General features: G+C 39.9%; 1 protein-coding gene across 4 annotated transcripts in view; it reads right to left on the bottom strand.

Annotated features, from left to right (window-relative positions):
* LOC127414225 (rab11 family-interacting protein 5-like) overlaps nt 1–21,520 on the bottom strand; it is a 34,879-nt gene that overhangs the window by 2,436 nt on the left and 10,923 nt on the right. The window contains exons 2-6 of one of the 4 annotated variants that reach the window (XM_051652098.1): nt 18,693–19,204; nt 10,896–10,928; nt 9,980–10,700; nt 1,493–1,622; nt 1–772 (exon numbers count right to left, since the gene is read on the bottom strand). The exon at nt 1–772 is cut by the window's left edge and continues 2,436 nt beyond it. In XM_051652098.1, coding sequence (XP_051508058.1) covers nt 518–772; nt 1,493–1,622; nt 9,980–10,700; nt 10,896–10,928; nt 18,693–19,204 — 1,651 coding nt within the window. In that variant the 3' untranslated portion in view covers nt 1–517. The other 3 variants (XM_051652096.1, XM_051652101.1, XM_051652097.1) reach the window with 3 other exon arrangements.

The following is a 21,520-nucleotide window of genomic DNA, read 5'->3' as shown; positions in this document are numbered from 1 at the left end:
TCTCTCTCTCACATTAAGAAACCTCAAACTCTAACTTTGTCACTCTAATTTGCTCCATACAAGCAGCTGAGCATTATGCCAAAATATGATAGAAAAAACTTAAATCAATGTTTGTTTTATTGTGCATTAAAACCTTTTACTCTAGCTCTTGAAGTCCGACATGTCAAGGACTTGTCTTCCATTCGATCGACATGTGAATTTGGTACGTAGCTGGACAGTCATGTGTCTTATAAGTCAGATTAAAAATTATCCTACCAGCTTTCAAATTTAGCAGTAGAGTACCAATTTCAACCATAAATGCATACCTGCAGGAGACCCCATAGAGGCCCAGGTAATGCTGGACACAGTTACGCATGCCAAATCTTCACCATCTCCTCCATGCCTGTCAACTAACAGCAGCTGTAACTCTTTAAATTTATATGGTTACAGTGCAGGGTTGTGAAGTCTGTCCAGGGCTTGTTAGAGGTTAGTGGAGGGGTAGTGGAGGCTTTGCTGAGCATTTCATCATCAGGTTTTATCATTTCATCAGGGGACGAACCTGCAGCAGCGTGGGTGTCTGCTCCATGATGCGCACAAGCAGTGTATCGATGTAATCCTCCAGATCTCGGATTAGAACCTTCATCTTCCTTAGCTCCATCTCACGTTTCTCCAGCATCGCTCTTCGCCTTTCAAACTCCTCCTGCTCTTTTTTCAGATCAGTATCTCTCTGGATCAGCAAATTAACCAGCTCACTGTGGTTCAGGTGGTAGTATGATCCTCCTCCTTCCACTAGCTAACACAGATAAAAAGAAAAGAACAAGAGTGAGAAACTGCTTTACAACTGACAAAGCTGGGGGGGGGGGGGGGGGGTCGCATGTCCCCCTTACTTCAAGATGATAATAAGCCCCCCCAACAATTTACATTATATTTATGAGTTTCAGCCACCATGCAGAGAAATTGTTGCCGATTGCATAAAATGATGGCTTTAAGACCAAGTAGAGACCTCTGCCAACCCGTAGCGTCATCAGTGAATTTGAATGTACGCGCAAGCGGTAAACTGTAATCTACCAAGGCCAGCGCTCACTGCTTTTCATCCTGTACTACTAAGTGAGCAAAGTCAAAGTCAGGTTTGTTGTTGTTTTTACACATTTCAGTGAACAAGTGCATTGAACAAAACTAAATGAAATTCCTTCAGGAAACTGCAGTCCAACATTTAACATACATCCAAGCAGACATATGACAGAATAAGCTATATCAACATGATGGTAAATTTCAACAGCTACAACAGTAGGTTACAATAAATTGGACACAAGACGAGAATGTATTTACATAACATGGATAAATTGTCACCTAATTAAAATTAATGAGCCAAAAACATATGGTTTATAACATGTCTCCCAACTTTTTAGATTGTTCCTATGCCCCTGGTTTTTAAGGTTATGGTAAACATTACTTTTACTTAAATAGCAAAATTGTTGTCTTTAAAATTGACTATTTTATAGTCATGCATTACCTTCTTGTCAGCCTCCTGATCTGAATGGTGGCTTCGTCCTGAGTGGATGGTGGATTTAAGCTTCTCCAGAACTGAACGACCCTCTGACCTTTTCTCATCAAGGGGTGTCAATGGCTTCACTGGATGTGGACTAAAAGACATGTTAAAAAATTGAGATTAAAGAAAGGAGATTAGTGAGGGGATAGTGCTGAAAAGAATGATGACAGTTTAATATGACTCAATTTATTCACAACAGCACACCATGTAGGATGTTTTGAAGAAAAGCCCTTGGATCTGAGACAAGGAGATCTCCTCAAGGAAACAATAAAGTTACCTTCAGTAGTAAGCCAATAAACCCCTTTAGATCAGCAGTGGAAAAGGACAATAGTGCCAAAAAATGTACAGAAAATGCACAAGCCCAAAAAATCATAGGGAACAAAAATTGACTTAAGCATGCTTCCCATGGACTGAACCATGCACACTCCCAGTTCACTTGGTTAACACTTGCTAATTGAAGTGAGGCTCCTTCATCTCTACTGTAGGATTCACAAGAGAGTGTGAGCCTGTATGTGACTGTCCACAGAGAAATCAGGAGACATACTGCCACCACAAACAAATTAACACAAGAAAAAAGATGTGGATAAAGGGGAAGAAGCAACCTGCAACCCAAGAAAGTAAACCACATTGATCACAGCATATAATAAGACGTCTCAAAAGACACCTTGCCAAACCCCATAAAGGGGCTTCTACATGACTTGCGTCAGCACTTTAACGCACTGCTCAAGTCTAGCGTCAAGTGCCCCTTTGATCAGCAAATGAAAAGAGCTGCTGAAAATGTCTTGTTCTGATTTTAGCACTGGCACTATTAATGTAATGACACATCATCATATTTGTCCAGTAATCATTGGCTGCCACTTCGAAAGGTGAGCCGCAATGGGTCAAAGATGAATTTGTTTGAATTTGAGCACCAGGGGCAACGCTGATGCTCCACTCTAAAGAGCTCAATGTACCCGGCAATGCTGATGCAAGTCATGCGGAAGCCCCTTTACACATCAGATCTTGCACCAGATTTGCTAAAAGAGGAAATCTGTAATAACTGAAACTGCCAAGACTGTAGCAATAGTACATGTTTGAAGAACATTATTTTATGTTGCTGCAATCCATATGTTTTCAAACACCAAACTAATTCCTGGGGGTTCATCAACATATGAGGTTTCTGTAGTTGCAGATTTTACCACTAAATTTGAACATCACTGAAGTAAAACTTTATATTCAGAAGATGTAGCAAAACAGAATAATAGTGACTGTAGCACCCAATTTCAAGATCTTTAGAAAGTGTCAGTGCCCATCCACATCAAGACCAGTGTCTTGAGGATTTCAATCACTGCCTCCCATGGCACCCACTTCCAAACCATTGAAGACCTCACCTGCTTTGATGATTGGTGGTCTGTGTTTTTTCCTGAAGAAAAGGATTATGCCATATAGCATTCAGAGGCTGCATAGGAAGAAGAGGACCAGCGAGTGCTGGCCATGGCGATGACTCCACCGATGTAGGGGGAATTATGGGGAAGGGAAACAGCTGGTGGAGTGTATTAGTGTCTATGGCTACATGTGGTGTTGAGGAGGCTATGAGTGAAAGGTCAAGCAAAGAGGAGGGGAAGTTAAGGCTACGATCATGCTGTGAATTTAGTGTTGGCTGGTTAAAGGTTACAGCAACTGAAGGGGATGGCTCTGATAAAGAGGGCCAGTTAACAGGGAATAAATCAGGTCCCACAGAATATGGAATAGCTGGTGTTATATGCATTTCAGTATTTTCATTTAGACTTGCTGGTTTAGGATGTGGCTCTGTGACCTTATGAGTCTCTGCAGACTCAGGGTATGAGATAGGACTCTGAAGAAGGTGTGTTTCAGTAGGCTGGGGAACAAAGATGTTCTCAAGCTGAAAATCAGTTATGACCAGGTCTTGAGTGATGCTAGAGGTTTGTTCAGATGTACAATCGGATTTGCAAACATTTGGTTCAGTCAACTGGGGCAAATATAAGTGGAACTCAGATACAGACCTGACAGATTCAACAAAAAGTGAATTATTTAGATTGGTTGGACAGGCTTTACAGTTCTCTACCAGACATGTTTCTGTTTTTAATGGTGCAAGCTGAGCCTCAATTTGTGCTATTATATCCTTTGAGGTATTAACTTTTAACATCATATCTCTTGGTAGATCATGCTTCTCAGGGATGTCCTCTGAAAGGTTGTATTTCAGCATTGCTTCATTTGATAGCATGAGGTCTGGCATGATATAGTCAGATTTTGATGAATTATCCTATAAAGAGTCTGATTTTTGTGTAATGGTATGCATTTCTGCTAAGAGGTCAAACAAGCAATTATTCAGTAGAACATCCACCTGGGGGGATTCATTTTTAGGCATATTTTCTTGAGAAGGTTTAACATTGTCTTCTATGACCTCTTCTGGCTTAAAATCAATTTCTTGTATGGCCTTTTCAAATGTGTCATCTTTTTGCATAGTAACATGGACAGAGACATGTTTTGGCACAGGCCAAAATATTGAAGTATCTTCCCCAGACTGATCATGCTTGGATTTCACTTCCTGAGTGAGCTCTAAGAAGGGGGATATTGAATCCTGCTGAGATAGGCAAGTAAGTACTGGTCGTAATTTGCACTCCTGTACAGGCTGTGGAGAAGCACACTTCCAGTTGAGAGTGCAGAGTTTGTAATTGATGCATCCTCATCTGTCCCTGTCCTAACTCCAATAGTGGGATGAAGATTATCCTGCAGAGAGTGTCTGTCCATCAGAATGTAGTATATCTTGCCCTCCACTGATGCTGCAGAGTAGATTGCACATTAAGTCATTCTTGGACAGACTGAGTGGCAATTCACTGGCAATTCCTGTTCATCCACCTGTATGTCATTAGACACAGATTTTGAGAGTCCTGGAGAGAAAGTGATGTCAGTTAGGCTCTCAGGAACTGAGCCTTCCATTTCAGTACAAATATTTATAGTACTGACACTATCTAACAGACCACATCCTGCTTCATTCTGAAACATTTTGTCAACTGTTGCATGTGGATCTTCCCCATTCTTCATTGGCATAGCCAAAGCTATTGACACTGGGAAACTCTGTGCTGATGGAATGCAGGATTTTGAAGGCTCAGAGGCTCCAACTAGAGTTGTTTCTCTTATTCCCACAACTGATGCATTTGATCCCAAAAATCCTTCATTGAACTGTATCATTTTACTTGGAATTACATCGCTCTCAGGAAAATGACAGGGTTCTATGTAGTCCAGCTCTCTGCCTAGGGAATCAGATATCATGGTGGATGGTTCCAGGGTGTCATCTGAGTCTTTACAGCATGACATAGGAGCTTCATGGATTTCCACAGATTCAATATGTTCGGCAAACTCTAGTGCTTCAGGCAGTTGTGATGTTTAAAGACTCACAGACACCTCCTCTGACAGTTCACTAAAGACAGTAGGTGGAGGTTCAGTACAAACAATGTCTGCTTCTGAGTCTGGTTGTGTGACAGATAATTTGGGAATTTGTGGGCTTAGGTTCATTGTAGGACACTCTTTGGGGTGACTGGCAACAGCATTGACTTCCTTGTGGGAGCTGTTTGACAGTGCAGAATAAGGGCATGCAAATGTATTCATGTCCAAAAATTCTAAACTGTAATTTTCAGGCAAGGAGATTATGGAAAAGTTGAGACCAAATTCAGGGCAGCCATATGCCCCGGGATTGGTGAGGTCAGGCTTATTATCATTAGAGCAAATACAATTAACTTTACTTTCTGAAACTTTAGGTGAATTAGGGGCAGATTCTGTTGACGTCTCTACAGTCAGAGTACTCACTGAAGCAGTTACATCATTTATATCTGACACCATTAAGCCATCCAAATCACCTAAGGGCTCTTGGTTATTTGGTTTCATAAGGAGAGGAGGGGGTGTAACTGAATTCTTCGTTTCCTCCTCTGAAAACTTCAGTCTAGCAAAATTTTCAAAGTCATCCTTGTCCGTCAGTCCCTCGAAGTAAGAAATGAAAGTAACCATTGAGCCATCCATTTGGGATACCCCTAAAGATCCTTTAAAGTTTCCAGTCCTTAGCAAATCTGGGGTGGTACTACCACCAGACCAGGATGAAGATGACCGAGAATGGTCTGACCTGGAGAGAAAAGGCAAAGCAGGAGTTAAAGGAGCAACAGAATGAAGCTCCTGGAAGAAAGGATTCTGCTGTACATGTGAGAGAAAGGAACTGGCGTCAGCAAGGGGTGGGGGTAAAGCGAGGTGAAGTGATTAGTGTGTTTGTCAGCCATGCTCTGTGAAGGGATATTGAAGGTCAAGGGTACAATGGGACAGATTGTGCTGGTACTGAAGTCTGACCGAGGAGACACCAGTGGGCTGTAATAGGAAGGTGTATGTAGTGCACACCATTAGTGACTGTGGCATCCATTCAACTGTAAAAAAACGTGAGAAACATCAATGGGAGAGAGCAATGACCAGAGACCTTCACCATTTAAAATGCAAAACCCTGCATGAGTGTCTAATCACACAGTGCTGTATACAAGCACAAGTTGTGAACTTTTCTATGCCAGTTTTCTGTTTTAAATTTTTTTGAGTGTTTTCAACAGGGTTCCCGCACTTTTTGACCAATTAATTTCAATGATATTTCCATGACTTTTCCTGTCATTCAGATTACTAGATAAGGATTTCTTTTTTATATACATATATATATATATATATAATTTTGTATAGATCCCACTTACAAAGAGAATTTCCTTGCCAAGGAAATATTGGAGCAGAGCATAATTAGAAGAATTTAGGCTTTATTCTTATTCTATATTCATTAAAGAAATTTCCATGACTTTTTAAGATTTAAATTATTTAAATGACTTTCCAGGCCTGGAAATCCCATCTTAAAATTCCCTGATATTTCCAGGTTTCCCATGGCTGTGGGAAACCTGTTTTAATGGGAAACCTGTTTTAATAAGACACCTTGAAATAGAGGCCACTAAACAGAAGTGTATGCGTTCCAAAAAAATCTTGTTCAAAATAGCATCATTTTACTCGCAACACATTTCCATATAAATTAGTTTGGAGTGTAATTTTTTGTCCACATGTAATACCTGGGTGATATTCTATGCTGAAATGTGCAGTATACAACCAAAGCTCACAAGCTCTGGTTCAGTTTTCCACAATGCACAATAACAGTAATACAGATGATAGGTCATGTGACGACAATTGTGTACTACGATTTAAAAAAATATTGTTGCATTCTGTATCATATGCTGTAATAAAATAGCGTGCAGTTTTAACTTGTAATGTGGTAGGCAGAATGAAGTACAATAGTATTTCAACACAGCATCTGACTACACTGGTTCTACCGTGAGGGAGACACATAGAACTGCTAAACTTAAAAAGGCCATAACAATCACCCAACCATATCAGATTGGGAGGTTAGAGGTAGAAAAATGAAAGAGTGCAAAGTCAGACTATGCCCATATAGTTTTGAACATAAGCTGAACTTTTTTTGCCCCAAGCAAGTACAACATAAGAGAGCATGTGACTGTCTGGGGTATTTGACATGTTCCAGTAAGTGAACTTCAATGAGATTTCTGTGAATCATTTAACTGGATGTCACCAAGCTAATAAAAACATGCCAGAAGGCAGTCACTTATGCAAAGATTAACAGAAGTTGTGAGTGAAATCGCATTGTAAATGATGATTTTCAAAAGAAATTTGTTTTTATGCTAGGTCAAGGCTTAATCTGTATCCATCTAGTAGGTCATTAGTTTGTTAAGGGATATTTCATGGGTGAACGATAACTTGATCAGTAGGGCTAGGTATTGCCAACCACCTCATAACACGAAACAAACAGTAAAAATCCCTAATGAAAATAACTGATCAACTTCAGATCTGTTTTTGTGTTAATTAAAATTTTCAATAGCCAAAAGACAGAAATATCACAGTGAAAATAATTGTTACAACAGACTGCAAATAACTGCACCTGGATCTGATTACCTGACCCGCTGAGGCAAGCACTTTGTGTTCGACAGCCTGGAACTTTTACATTTCAAGCGCTGTCAGTCACCGTTTCAATTATTAGCTATTTGCTGCAAAATCCCCCCTATTTGAGTGCCCGCCCAATCATCGTATAGAGAAGTTGCGCTTCCAGATGGGACAAAAACACATTGATTGAAAGCCTAATGTCCAATAAAGAATCAGATAATTTTTCCAATGCAAACAGTGTTCCCATAGATACCCAGAGAAGCACGGCATCCGGGTGGGACCCAAAATGATGTGGAGCCTCTTGTCCAATCAACATCTATCTTTTGAGGCATTGATGTAAATGGTACAGGCATCTGCCATAGACTCCCACTGAAGTACGGCTTCAATAGCGCTCTATTGGCCTTGCGTCTACTGACTTGTATGAACATATTTATTTGAAAAATACAGATTACGTTACTCAACCGAACACCGTGATGATAGCAATGTGTTATATTTGACACTTTTAAATGCTAAAATATTATTGAAAGCACAGCCTTTCAAAGTCCACTGTTTTTTCCGCAAGCCCATATGGATACGCTCAGTGCATGTACACTTCGACTGCTTTGTGATACTCTAGCACAACCCCAGGCGATGTGTGATATTTTATACTTTTATATGCTAAAGTATTATAGATTAATTTGTTCATATATTAAACATGTCATTGACACAGTTCTGATAAAATTTTAGGGGAAGCCGTGCGTCCTGTGGAGTCTTAAACCTAGGGTATACTTTGTTATTCTGCATGCCATTTTATCTTGCGCACATCGAAAGCACAGAGTTTCAAAGTCCACCCTTTTTTCCACAAGCCCATACGGATGTGTTCGGTGCATGTACACTTCGACTGCTTTGTGATACTCTAGCACAGTCAACCCCAGGCGTATACGCCAACCATGGCCAAAGTCACGGACTGTCTACATGTCTAGAAATACAGTGCAGGTGAACAGTCCACGCATAACATGTTGACGAAATTCGCATCAGACACACAGTTCTCAAAACATACTGGCACGCGGATACTTTGGCCTTTAAAGCAATCGCCACTTGTCATGATTCAATATATCAAGGTATCACAATATCATAACTGGGTCGTGATTGAAATGATAGTAAATACGCAGGAGACCCAGTGTGTCCATGAATCCACGAGAGAAAGATTGAATCATGCAGGTTCAGTTTCAATCGCTCATGCGTCTTAGAATGTGAACTGTCAAGAGTTTGCCCCAGTTTAGACGCCCTGCTTCTACATTATTGAAATGTTGGACATAATATGAATACACAAACAAAAGAATAAAAACATCGATACAGGGATCTAAAGTACCAATACAATATCATGAGGAAAAAAGTGTTGATATATAATGGTTTTGGCACCAGAGGTGGGAGAAAAAAGTTTCTTCTCAGATGAGTCACGATTCTCCAATGATTCTGAATTGATTCTCAAATTCAGAATCTATTCTGAGTTCAATTTATACCGCGGCAGCGCAGTGGCACTTACGTGCGCACCAGAGACAGAGTGTGATGCTAGAAACAAATGGTCAGCCACACATATACTTAAGCCAAGCGCACACTACAGAACTGATCCCAGACTGGATGTTTGAACCACATGAACATTCATCTCCTAATGAAACTACAATCCCGAAATTCATTCACAAAGTCACGCACATAGCAATGGGAGAGTTTATTTGAGATAACACATCAACAAACAACATGAAAGGCTGGCTCGCACCAGAAAATTGGAGGACAAGATGCATCGAGATGAATCAAGAATCGTTCTGTAATCGAATTGAAATCAAATTGAATCATTAAGCCCTGTGAAGATTCACACCGCTAATCGGCACAGCCCTTTTTGATCAGTATATGCACTTTCAGGTCTAAGTGTGTGTAAATGTGTGTATATCTGTTTGTCTGTTTATATGCATGTGTGAGCACATTTTTGTTGATGCAGCACAATAGGCATTTTGCTACATAACAAAACTCTAACCAAGGCTCTGAAACAATTAGAACAGAGTGTGAGTGCCCAGCACCACGAAAAAATAACATATTTACCAAACAATGAACAGCACGCACACCTTCAAACAGAAAGTGATACTGGTTTAGGTCAGTGTCAGAATCACATTGAATTACTCCTCCCAACACACTGAATGAAACACTCCTACACATTTTCAGATCCACCTGTCTGCCATACCCAAAAATAGCACTTACCGATCAAAATGGGGGAAAAAAATCTAAGCTTTTTTATTTTTTGTGAAAAAAGAGAGTTAAATTAAGAGAAGAAACAACCATGAGTTCAGGTTTCCAGGTAATGCCTCCCTCTACAATGCAGGTGCTAAAACTAGATCTATGGTTGAATCACACACTGCTTTCACTTATTGAATGACAAAAACACAAATAACACACCTGCATCTATATAGCATTTTATGACATTAATATAGTCAAATGAATAGGTTAGTTTTTATTTACCTGGGTTTACTCTGTAAGTCCTTGGAGCTGAACCATCCTTTGTGTGGTTGAGCATGTTCTGTTTCCTCTTTGCTTGTGATTGGTCCTTTCCCAGCCAACACCCCTCTCCCATGAGAGAACAAACACCGCCTCTTTTTGCTCTGAATCTCTGTATTTCCAACAGGTATCACCGTTTCGATCACTGACTCATCCGTAACTCTCCCAGCATACTCTAATGCTGCAACGATGGCGGCTTTCTCCTCCTCTCCAGGTTTATCGAAAGACCAGCGACGCCCAATGCCACTCTGCTTTTCCTCCCCTCGGTGATCAAGGTTCTGCAGGGAAAGGGACAGAGACGAGCCCTTCTGGAGCAATCCAAGAGCTGAGAGCTGCGGCTCAGGCCTAGGCTTGGACTCTGACTTGGATAACCAGGTCTCTGCACTGGTTTGGTTTTTTGGTTCTGTTGATTGTGTTTTCTGGGGCAGCAGCTTGGTTGCCTGTGCTTGACCTGACTGAGTTACTAGTTTAGTTGACTCAGGTTGAGGTTGCTGTAGTATGAGTGATGGTGGGTGGTGAGTAAGAGGGGACGTTTCCACTGGATTGCCATTGATACACACCGATGGAAGCAGAATAGGGCTGTCGTTCTCTGACGAATGAGGCACTGGTAGGTTGAAGTCACACATCTCATTGCCATACACATGTCTGACAGGAGAAACCTGTGGTGAGGGAGCCACTGTGTGTTCTGAAAAGGAATGTTTTTTATAATTTTTTTTAAACCATGATGAAATAAAGTAATACAAAATCATTATTTTAGTCTTTTATATGTGTGTGTGCAAGACAGGGTCAGAAAATAATCAGGGTTGGGGCAAAAATGCCATGGAGAGAATTTTAAGGAATAGTTCTCCCAAAAATGAAAATTCTCTCATCATTTACTTACCCTCATGCCATCCCAGATGTGTTTGAATTTCTTCTGCAGAACACAAATTAAGATTTTTAGAAAAATATCTCAGCTCTGTTGCAGAGTTGGAGTCTTGATCTTGTGGTCTTGGTCTCAAGACCTTTTGAGACCATATAAACATGGTCTTGGTCTGGGTCTCAACACTTAAAATCTTGGTCTGGATCTAGGTCTCCGCTTATAGTCCAAATTAAGATCGCAGTGTGTATCACCAGTGCACTAAGTGCAATAATTATTTCAACCACTAGTTGGCATGGAATAGTCACCATTACTGTGAATTTGAAAGTACTTCTGCATCTGTGTCATCATGCATGCTGTAAAAGTCTCACTCATCACATGAATGTAAGTGCAGGAACTATGGTCTAACAACACAAAAGCAATCATTTGTGATTTATGGTTATAACTGCCATGTAGAGGCTATGGGTGTGTCTCAGTCAGCTCCCTAGTTCAGTATTCAGGACACTGATCAGGGAGTCGGCCATTTTTAGGGCTGTCTCAATCGCAAAATCATTCCAGTGCACTGAAACATTCGTCCCCTAAAAAAAATCCCACAATGCACTGTAAAAACCAGGGAACATCATTGCTCACTATGGCTGTGTCTCATTTCGAAGGCTGCGTGCTAGGTAGGTCACGTCCTTTGAAGGCTGCAGTATACCGAGCGTCCTCCTTTAAACAAATCTCTTTTAAACGAGACGGCCTTCGTAGGACAAACGGAAACGGAACGTAACATGGTTGCTATGACAGCACGCCACTCTTTAACAAGCGCGAGCGCTTCAAGTGAGAAGGGAACAAAGTCCTTTTAGAAGCGAATGTATGAGGTAAATTTTAGGAGAGTCATAATGTAATGTAAATGAAAATATATTTTACAGGTGTACTTTTAGTCTATAATACTTTATTTTAATTGTATATTAATATAATTATACATATTATATACTCTGCACCCATCTACTGAGATACTTCAACTCGGGAATTAACATTACTAACATCATATTTACGGGCAAATTTGCGTTATTTTTTATTTTTTTTAGACATTTCCGTTGAAGCAAAGAATTTTGGGTTGTGAGTGCCCACGAAGGATACACCTCATGCATCCTCCAAATTCCTGTGAAAGAAGGTCACATTTGAAGGCTGCATTCGAAGTGTCCTACTCGCTTTTCTGAAACGAGACAGCCTCGATGACGTATGCGGCTAACAAATGCGACCTCCGGAGGACGCATCCTTCCAAACTAGACACAGCCAATGTTCCCTTACCGGAAGCGTTGTCATGTCTTCTGAAGTCCCTCAAGTCGTTAGAAGACAAGCACAAGTGTAAAACTATGAAGTCCAAGCCTTATTTTCTCTTTAAAAGAGGTGTTGTTTGTAATGTCTTTCATTCATAATTGCCATGAAAGTGAAACAATCCTTTAAATATGAGTTGTTAAAACAAGGTTTAAAATACACTCCTACATATTTTTATTTCTTTATTTATGCCATTTATGTGTTATAATAACACTGTACATTTGAATATCTTCAACAAAAATGAATGATAGTGTCATTTATACAGCAGTGGTGTTGATTAATAACAGCTGCGCTTCAATGTGCGAGCTAGTTAACGTGTTGCAGGTGATTGAATCGTAAGTGTCCCAATGTTCAGTGGATGAACACCCTTGCCAGTGCCCGAATTCATGTTCACGATATACTGATTAACGACATAGGGAGCTAGGGAGCTGACTGATGCTGGGTTTCCATCCAAAATGTTTCGCATATTTGAAGCGAATTTCTAAACATTTGAAAACTGAAAATACGAATCGTCCAAGCACATAAAATTTTAACTGACTTTATAACGTTTATTCGCATATCAAGCATTTCCATTCAGGATTTCTAAAAAATAGTTGGATGGAAACCCACCTAGAGGGTATGACTTTATTTGCAGCAGCCGTGGGACCCAATTGTTACGTTGTGGGAGTTGTAGGCGGGAGTGGCCATATTCTTATGAGCTGTTGGAGTAGGGCTGCATGATTATGACTAAAATCATAAAAGAATATTATTTCCCTTGATATTGTAATAAATATCGCTATAAATAATATTGATTAATATAAATGTATTACATGCCATATTATTTATGTAGCTACACATCCCAAACAAGCTGAGAACTGTGTTCCTGAATTAGATAATTGCTGTTCTATGCATCAATAAATAAGACAGTGACTAAAAGGTCAACTTCACATGTGTTCCTCTTAGCAGTATGAAAAACAACTGTTATTCAAATTGTGATTAAAATTACAAACAGAAAGCCAGTGAAGAACTCTGATGCTGTCAATCACTGATGCTGTCAATCACTTCAATTCAGCGTGAACTCACTGACTGAGTTCTGCACACTCGACAAAACCCCCCGTTATAATCAATGAAGCTGTCTACACTGCATGATAAATATCTTATTTACATAGTTTCTACATCTTGATTTTTTATGAGATAATTTGCGGCAATGCAGCAGCAGTCTGTGAGCACACACTAAGTGGATTTCTTCTGTGCCTGTGACTAACCATACGTTTCCACTAGTGCGTTTTGAGTGAAGGTGAGCAAGCGTTTTCAATTCATTCCTATGGAAGTCAAGCACCACACACACGAGGTGCATTGTGGGATTGATAGCGGTGCGGAGAAAGAATTGAGGGTGGTCGAGAGCACGCGATGGGTGAAAGGTGCCATGCGTTATTCCTGGCAGGCTACTCAGCCTTACAGGCTCCATATGGTTAGGATTAGGGTGGGGGCGGGGTTAGGACATCTGCTGCCTCCAAGGAACAAACTGATGCACCTTTGTACAATGGGCTCGAGAGTATCAAAAGTTGAGATTTCTCTGCTTTACTAAATGAGGAACGAAAAACGGCAGGCGGCAGCCAATCACAGTGAGCTGGAAGCAGTGACGTCTGTCATAAGCGCTTAAAATATGCCTCCAGTGCTGGAGTTTCAGCTGGATTCTGTGCTTTAATCAGATCATCATGTATATTTCTGACTTCAAACAGATGTCAAATGATGATTGCATGCATTCATTGTGGCAATACTTTGGCAGTGTAAGCAATTGTAATAAATTAACAATGTTTGTGCATTGTGGGCATTCAAAAACTAAGCAGGCATCTTTATATAAGATGATATCATTGATCATATTCTGAAAACAATGATATACAACGCATTGGCTTTGCATATTACAAACACGTCCCAAAGCGGTAGCTGTCTAGCATGTTGAGCGGGGGTGAGAGGAGTTTTTCTGCGGCAATGGAAATGTTAATGCCTCTTATTGGCTGTTGCATTCATACTCTCAACAGACATGTCTGTGATTTTGAAAAATAAACATTGTTATTTTGTTATATTAATAACGCATATGAAACAATTATTTAACAAAATTTATTTACACTTTTCTTTTATTAATTTACTTGGGGAAAACCTGAAACGAAACAGCTTGTTGTTCCTTGTTCAATAAAGTCAAATAAATGAAAAGGTATTAAAACATAACTGCTGAATATTATAAATGATTGCTGCAATAAATTCAGCATCTTGGTTCATTAAAATGTACTGCCTGGTTCTTGAACTGACAGGTCTTGGTCTGGGTCTTGGGGATAGGTCTTAGTCTGGATCTGGGTCTTGAAGGGTCTAGTCTTGGTCTCGATCTGTATCTTGAAGGGTCTAGTCTTGGTCTGGATCTGGGTCTCGAAGGGTCTAGTCTTGGTCTGGATCTGGATCTCGAAGGGTCTAGTCTTGGTCTGGATCTGGATCTCGAAGGGTCTAGTCTTGGTCTGGATCTTGGTCTCGAGGAGTCTAGTCTTGGTCTGGGTCTGATCTTGACTACACATCTGCTCTGTTCATCCATTCAATGCAAGTGAATGGTGGCCAAAACTTTAAAGCTCCAAAAGCACATAAAGGCAGCATAAAAGTAATCAATATAACTCCAGTGGATAAATCAATGTCTTTAGAAGTGATATGATAGGTGTGGGTGAGAAACAGATCAATATTTAAGTCCTTTTTGTACTATAAATTCTCCTCCCAGCACAGTAGGTGGCGATATGCATGATTGTGAATCGCCAAAAACAAAAAGAAGAAGAATGTGAAAGTGAAGACTTCGGGTCTGTTCCAAAACTTAGTTAGCTGCCTCGCTGTCTACTGCCTATATAGGCAGCTGTCTTCTATGGCAGCCCTCATAAGAGACAGATTTAGAACACTATACATAGGAGGCTGCTCCTTGTATCAATCAAATAGTGCTCCTCACGCGTAATGCACTCGCCACAGATTTCAATACAGGCGGCGCGAGAGAAACAACGCAATCCTCTAATGAGCATAAATCCGCAAGTCACATACACAAATACAGCTGAAGTCAGAAGTTTACATACACTTAGGTTGAAGTCATTAAAACTAATTGTTTAACCACTCCACAGATTTAATATTAGCAAACTATAGTTTTGGCAAGTCGTTTAGGACATCTACTTTGTGCATGACACGAGTAATTTTTCCAACAATTGTTTACAGACAGATTGTTTCACTATTAAATTGACTATATCACAATTCCAGTGGGTCAGAAGTTTACATATATTAAGTTAACTGTGCCTTTAAGCAGCTTGGAAAATTCCAGAAAATTATGTCAAGCATTTAGGCAATTAGCCAATTAGCTTCTGATAGGAGGTGTACCGAATTGGAGGTGTACCTGTGGATGTATTTTAAGCCTACCTTCAAACTCAGTGCCTCTTTGCTTGACATTATGGGAAAATCAAAAGAAATCAGCCAAGACCTCAGAAAAAATATTGTGGACCTCCACAAGTCTGGTTCATTCTTGGGAGCAATTTCCAAATGCCTGAAGGTACCACGTTAATCTGTACAAATAATATTACACAAGTATAAACACCATGGGACCACGCAGCCATCATACCACTCAGGAAGGAGACGCATTCTGTCTCCTAGAGATGAACGTAGTTTGATGCGAAAAGAGCAAATCAATCCCAGAACAACTGCAAAGGACCTTGTGAAGATGCTGGAGGAAACAGGTAGACAAGTATCTATATCCACAGTAAAACGAGTCCTATATCAACATAAGAAGAAGCCACTGCTCCAAATGGCCATAAAAAAAGCCAGACTACAGTTTGCAAGTGCACATGGGGACAAAGATCTTACATTTTGGAGAAATGTCCTCTGGCCTGATGAAACAAAAATGTAACTGTTTGGCTATAATGACCATCGTTATGTTTGGAGGAAAAAGGGTGAGGCTTGCAAGAACATCATCCCAACCGTGAAGCATGGGGGTGGCATCATCATGTTGTGGGGGTGCTTTGCTGCAGGAGGAACTGGTGCACTTCACAAAATAGATGGGATCATGAGGAAGGAAAATTATGTGGATATATTGAAGCAACATCTCAAGACATCAGCCAGGAAGTTAAAGCTCAGTCACAAATGGGTCTTCCAAATGGACAATGACCCCATGCATACCTCCAAAGTTGTGGCAAAATGGCTTAAGGAAAACAAAGTCAAGGTATTGGAGTGGTCATCACAAAGACCTGACCTCAGTCCGATAGAAAATTTGTGGGCAGAACTGTAAAAGCGTGTGCGAGCAAGGAGGCCTACAAACCTGATTCAATTACTGTCTAGAGGAATGGGCCAGAATTCCAGCAACTTATTGTGAGAACCTTGTGGAAGGCTAGCCAAAATGTTTGATCCACGTTAAACAATTTAAAGGCAATGCTACCAAATAATAACAAAGTGTATGTGAACTTCTGACCCACTGGGAAAGTGATTAAAGAAATAAAAGCTGAGGTAAATCATTCTCTCTACTATTATTCTGACATTTCACATTCTTGAAATAAAGTAGTGATCCTAACTGACCTAAGACAGGGAGTGTTTTCTATGATTAAATGTCAGGAATTGTGAAAAACTGAGTTTAAATATATTTGGCTAAGGTGTATGTAAACTACTGACTTCAACTGCAGTCAGTTTTGTATCATATTAAACTGTTATTTGTCAATACTGTTCAGAATTAAATGGATTATAAGTATATTTGAATCCAAAGTTCTCTCGCTTTGTCCTTCATTTGGATTTATTTTTCTGCCAAACTCATCATGGTGCATTGTGGGATCGCTACCCGGGGAAGGATACATATAATGATACCTTAAAATTTGGTCAAAACAAGATATCTTAGGAGGCAGTATACTTACGAAACCTAGCTTTTGGAACAGCCTTCTCATCAGGAGTGCTCCTATGATGTCTTAAAATGCTGCCTCTGAGGGAAGCTCACTAGGTTTTGAAACAGACCCATGGATTAAACAGTTGGAGTCATATGGATTACTTCTATGCTGCCTTTGTGATTTTTTTGGGTTTCTTTTTGTCATCCCCTTTTCTCCCAATTTGGAATGCCCAATTCTCACTACTTAATAGGTCCTCGTGGTGGCATGGTTACTCACCTCAATCAGGGTGGCGGAGGACAAGTCACAGTTGCCTCCACTTCTGAGACGTCAATCCACACATCTTATGACGTGGCTCTTTGTGCATGATACCGCAGAGACTCCGCATGTGGAGGCTCATGCTACTCTCCGCGATCCAAGCACAACTTACCACGTGCCCCACTGAGAGCGAAAACCACTAATCGCGACCATGAGGAGGTTACCCAATGTGACTCTACCCTTCCTAGCAACCGGGCCAATTTGGTTGCTCAGGAGTCCTAGCTGGAGTCACTCAGCACACCCTGGATTCGAACTTGCGACTCCAGGGGTGGTAGTCAGCGTCAATACACGCTGAACTACCCAGGACCCCCCCCCCAATCACTTCCATTGAATGGACCAACAGAGGTGAGATATTCTTCTAAAAATATTTTTTTGAGTGTGTTCAGCAGAAGGAAGTCCAATAGCGAGGGCATATTGTCACACCATTTGGGGCAAGTTGTCACAATGGCACTTGACCCTAAACCAAAGGCATAGGTTTCATGGGTACATTGGGGGGGGTGGGGGGTTCACAAGTTTTGAACGTGTCCCCACCATCACATCCACCAAAACAAAATTAAAGCCTCTCTTGAATTCAATGCCTGCATTAAAACAGCCTATTATATGCTTTTCAGCAAAATTTGCAAAAGTAAATCAATTTTGAATCACAGAACGATGAATTAAACATCAAAAATTTAAAAGGTAATGTACAAAAATATCCAAACACTGTTTTGGCCAATGAGTATTGTAATTCATAAATTGTATAATTTTCTGACATTTAAAACTACTAACAACATGTGACCTGACTTTCATAAAAATAAAAATAAAAACTTTGAACACATTTAAACCTTTCAGTAAAAATTTAACTTAATTATATAATTGACCCTTGCCTGAATGGTATGCTTGTGTGGTTTGATTATGTTCGATTGTTTACCCTAGAGCTAAAAAATAAATAAATATAAAAAAAATAAAAAATAAAGATGATTGAAATCTTAATTTGGAGAGTAGAATTTACAAAAAATATTGTAATTTAAAAAGGTTTTAATATACCAATATACAAAACCCCTGTTAAAGAAAACACATATTTGCTCAATTGGACTCCAAATCTTATAATTACTGAGATATAACCCTAGTGAAAACTAGCCCCGGTCTCCCTTATTGCATAATGCTCTATACTAGGCCTTTCATGTTTTGGGGTTTAATATGTATTTGAAGAATTTAACATAAATGGATGACATGCTGTGCACTTATATTTACCTATATATACACAGTATATAAAAAAAGTCCTTAATAACATTTAAAACATTCCCCAGAAAATCAATTCAAGCTAATTTCAAGAGCATTTGTATACCTGGACTGTTGTCTGCTGTCAGGTTGCTGCTATTACTTGGAGAGCTGGACAGATCTGAGACCACGACACTGATACCTGCTGTTGGGCTGAGGCTACCGCCCCGTGATGATGACTCGCTGCTCTCAGAGCCCAGCGACGTGCTAGAGCGAGTGTCTGAAGACTTTCGCAACCTCCCACGCAGGAAAAAACTTCTCATTTTACTTCTCCGGACCTCCCCGCCTTCATCATCCTCGTAGTCCTCCTCGCCACCCCCATCACTAGGCAAGCGCCCCCGTGTGCGGACCAGTGATTCGCATCCCCCAGCGACGATGGCGGAAGAGGAATCTTTTTCGGCAGACCGCTTCTTAGCACGCATGCGTTGTCTGAGCTTGTCAAAAGCAGAGCGAGGTTTGTCCTTCATGGAAAGGTCATACAAGCTGGCCGTCAGGTTGTGGCGAGTGAACTGCACGGTCACCTGAAGCTCCCCCCGTTCCTTCTCTTTTTTGCCAGTTTTAGAATGCAGCCGGTTCCACCTATGCATAGTAATGAGCAAAGAAGTACAAGATTAATATCTGTAGTGACATGGATGCGCAAATGACAATAAGCAGAACTGCATCTCCATGCAGTAATCAAAACTCAACTTTTTAAATGAGAACAATCCAATAAAGGAGTACAATCAAGGTGATCTATTTATCTATCTATCTATCTAGATTTGGAATTGTGGGTGCACCTCTATATTTCTGGCATTCGGTCTCCTGAAGGCCAAATCACAGATTTATTGATCTGATGCTGCTTGGGTTCTAAGTTCTTCAAGCATCCTCTCCTCCACATTCACTTTCACACATACATGTCTGTCGTTCTCTTTCTCTAACAAACACAAATGCAGTATATTTGAACTTAGACAATTTTGCAAATTGTCTCCCTGCTTAATTAAACTGAGGGTTTCCAGATACTCTTTGTTTAAATGAAACACACACACACACACACACACACACACACACACTCTCTCTAATGCTCACAAAGGCAGAGCAGGGACAAGGCGGTCAGCTTTCTTTCATCAGGATTATTGCTTTGCTAGACACTCCACATGAGACACACAAACTAATAATGCAATATCAATATTGTTCGGAACTTGGCTGTTTAAACAACCCTATGAGAACACATTTAAAAGAAAAAAACTATTAGATGGACATGCAAGAGAACCCACGCACCCACACACGCCAAAACGCTTCCCATTGGTCATGCACATTTACTTATAAACTTAGCATTCAGCATAATTTCTATGTATTGTCATGTTGCTTAGGTAAACATTTGAAATGACACTGCATTTTATTTTGCAATTTGTTAACTTTAGTTCTGTTCTTGTAAAATAAAAATAAATAATAAAAAATTCACATTATTATTATTACATTTATACAGCAGTTTGACATATGCACAAATCACATGGACATCAAGGGAACCATGCATTCCGATTCCATCTAGGAAACAAATATTAACACATACACAAACAGAAACATATCTTGTAATTATAAAGGCAAATTATGTTATGAAAAATCACTCCACCATTATCATCCTCATCACAATATCTAACAGGAAATCAAACTGTTTTCCTCCAGTTCACACATCTCCAGCCCTCTCTGATACTCCCTCTTCAAACTCAGACATAATTTAGCACTTCACTTCATCCAACAACGAAAGCCCTGGTAAATTATGTCATACAGTATATGTAAACATAATCAGGTGTTTGTGTCATAAAGTACTTCAATATTATACTTCACCAATTTCGAGTGTCCAATCGTTGTCTCACCATTAAAAGTCTTTAAATTCCTTCTATTGTATAATCAATCTACAAAAATCCATCATACAATGGTTACATTTTTCAGCAACCTATAAACTTTATGGCACCCACACTAAAAATGTGCCAACAGTACATTTTTAAAGTGCAAGAAACAAATATATGTTACTAATGGCGTACCTAACCATAAAGTATTCAACTTCAGCGTATCACTCATTCAACTCTATTTGTGCTACAGACATGAATGATTCCTCCAATCGTGTGGCTTGTTAAAGAGAGGTAGGTTAAGTGATCAAACTTGTGATTTTTACTCACCGGACAAAGTAAAACAAGTCAACAGAAAAAAGTCTAGCAGAAAAAAAAAAAATAAACCCCATAGGCTTACAATGGAGGGACACAAGTCATTTCAAGGGACCAAGGGAGTAGACTGATGGTGGGCATAACTGGGCCAGGAAGCACCACTCACATTTTCTTCAGAAAATGTACAATTCTAATTACACATCCTGTCTTGTTCCAAACACAAGTTTAAGTACAAGTTCAAAATCTGAGAGCAAAAAAGTGTATTTAATTAATTGGCAGACCGTAATATGTGTTTGTAGCAGTTTGTAATACATTCAAATAGAGTTGAGAACGCAGAAGCAGTTCTTATTCTGAGCTGGTTCCATTAAAAAAAATTTTTTTTTCAAATAACCGAATGACTTTACGCTCAGTTATTGGTTTTTGAATGTTGTACAATGGCGGCCCACTGTTCACTCTGACAGTGTTTCCTGTAGTGCTATACAGTGACAGTGCAGCCTCTCTTTTGAATACAAGGCAAAATAGTGTGAATGTTGTACTTAAGGCTCCTGAGACAAATCAGGCAGTGCAGTAACTGACTAGTGGCTCATATGACAATGTGTAATTAAAGATAAGTTTTGTTGTAATTAGTAGAATTGTACTTATTTTTTTAAATCAATGAATGACAGGGTTGCCATGGTGTACGGTTATCGGTTTTACTCAGTACAAGGGACAACACCGGTGTGAAATTTTATACTGGTGGAAACATGATGAATGG

The sequence above is a fragment of the Myxocyprinus asiaticus genome, chromosome 23 (assembly GCF_019703515.2).
Source record: "Myxocyprinus asiaticus isolate MX2 ecotype Aquarium Trade chromosome 23, UBuf_Myxa_2, whole genome shotgun sequence".
Lineage (NCBI taxonomy): Eukaryota > Metazoa > Chordata > Actinopteri > Cypriniformes > Catostomidae > Myxocyprinus > Myxocyprinus asiaticus.
This window is presented reverse-complemented; position numbering and strand designations above follow the sequence as displayed.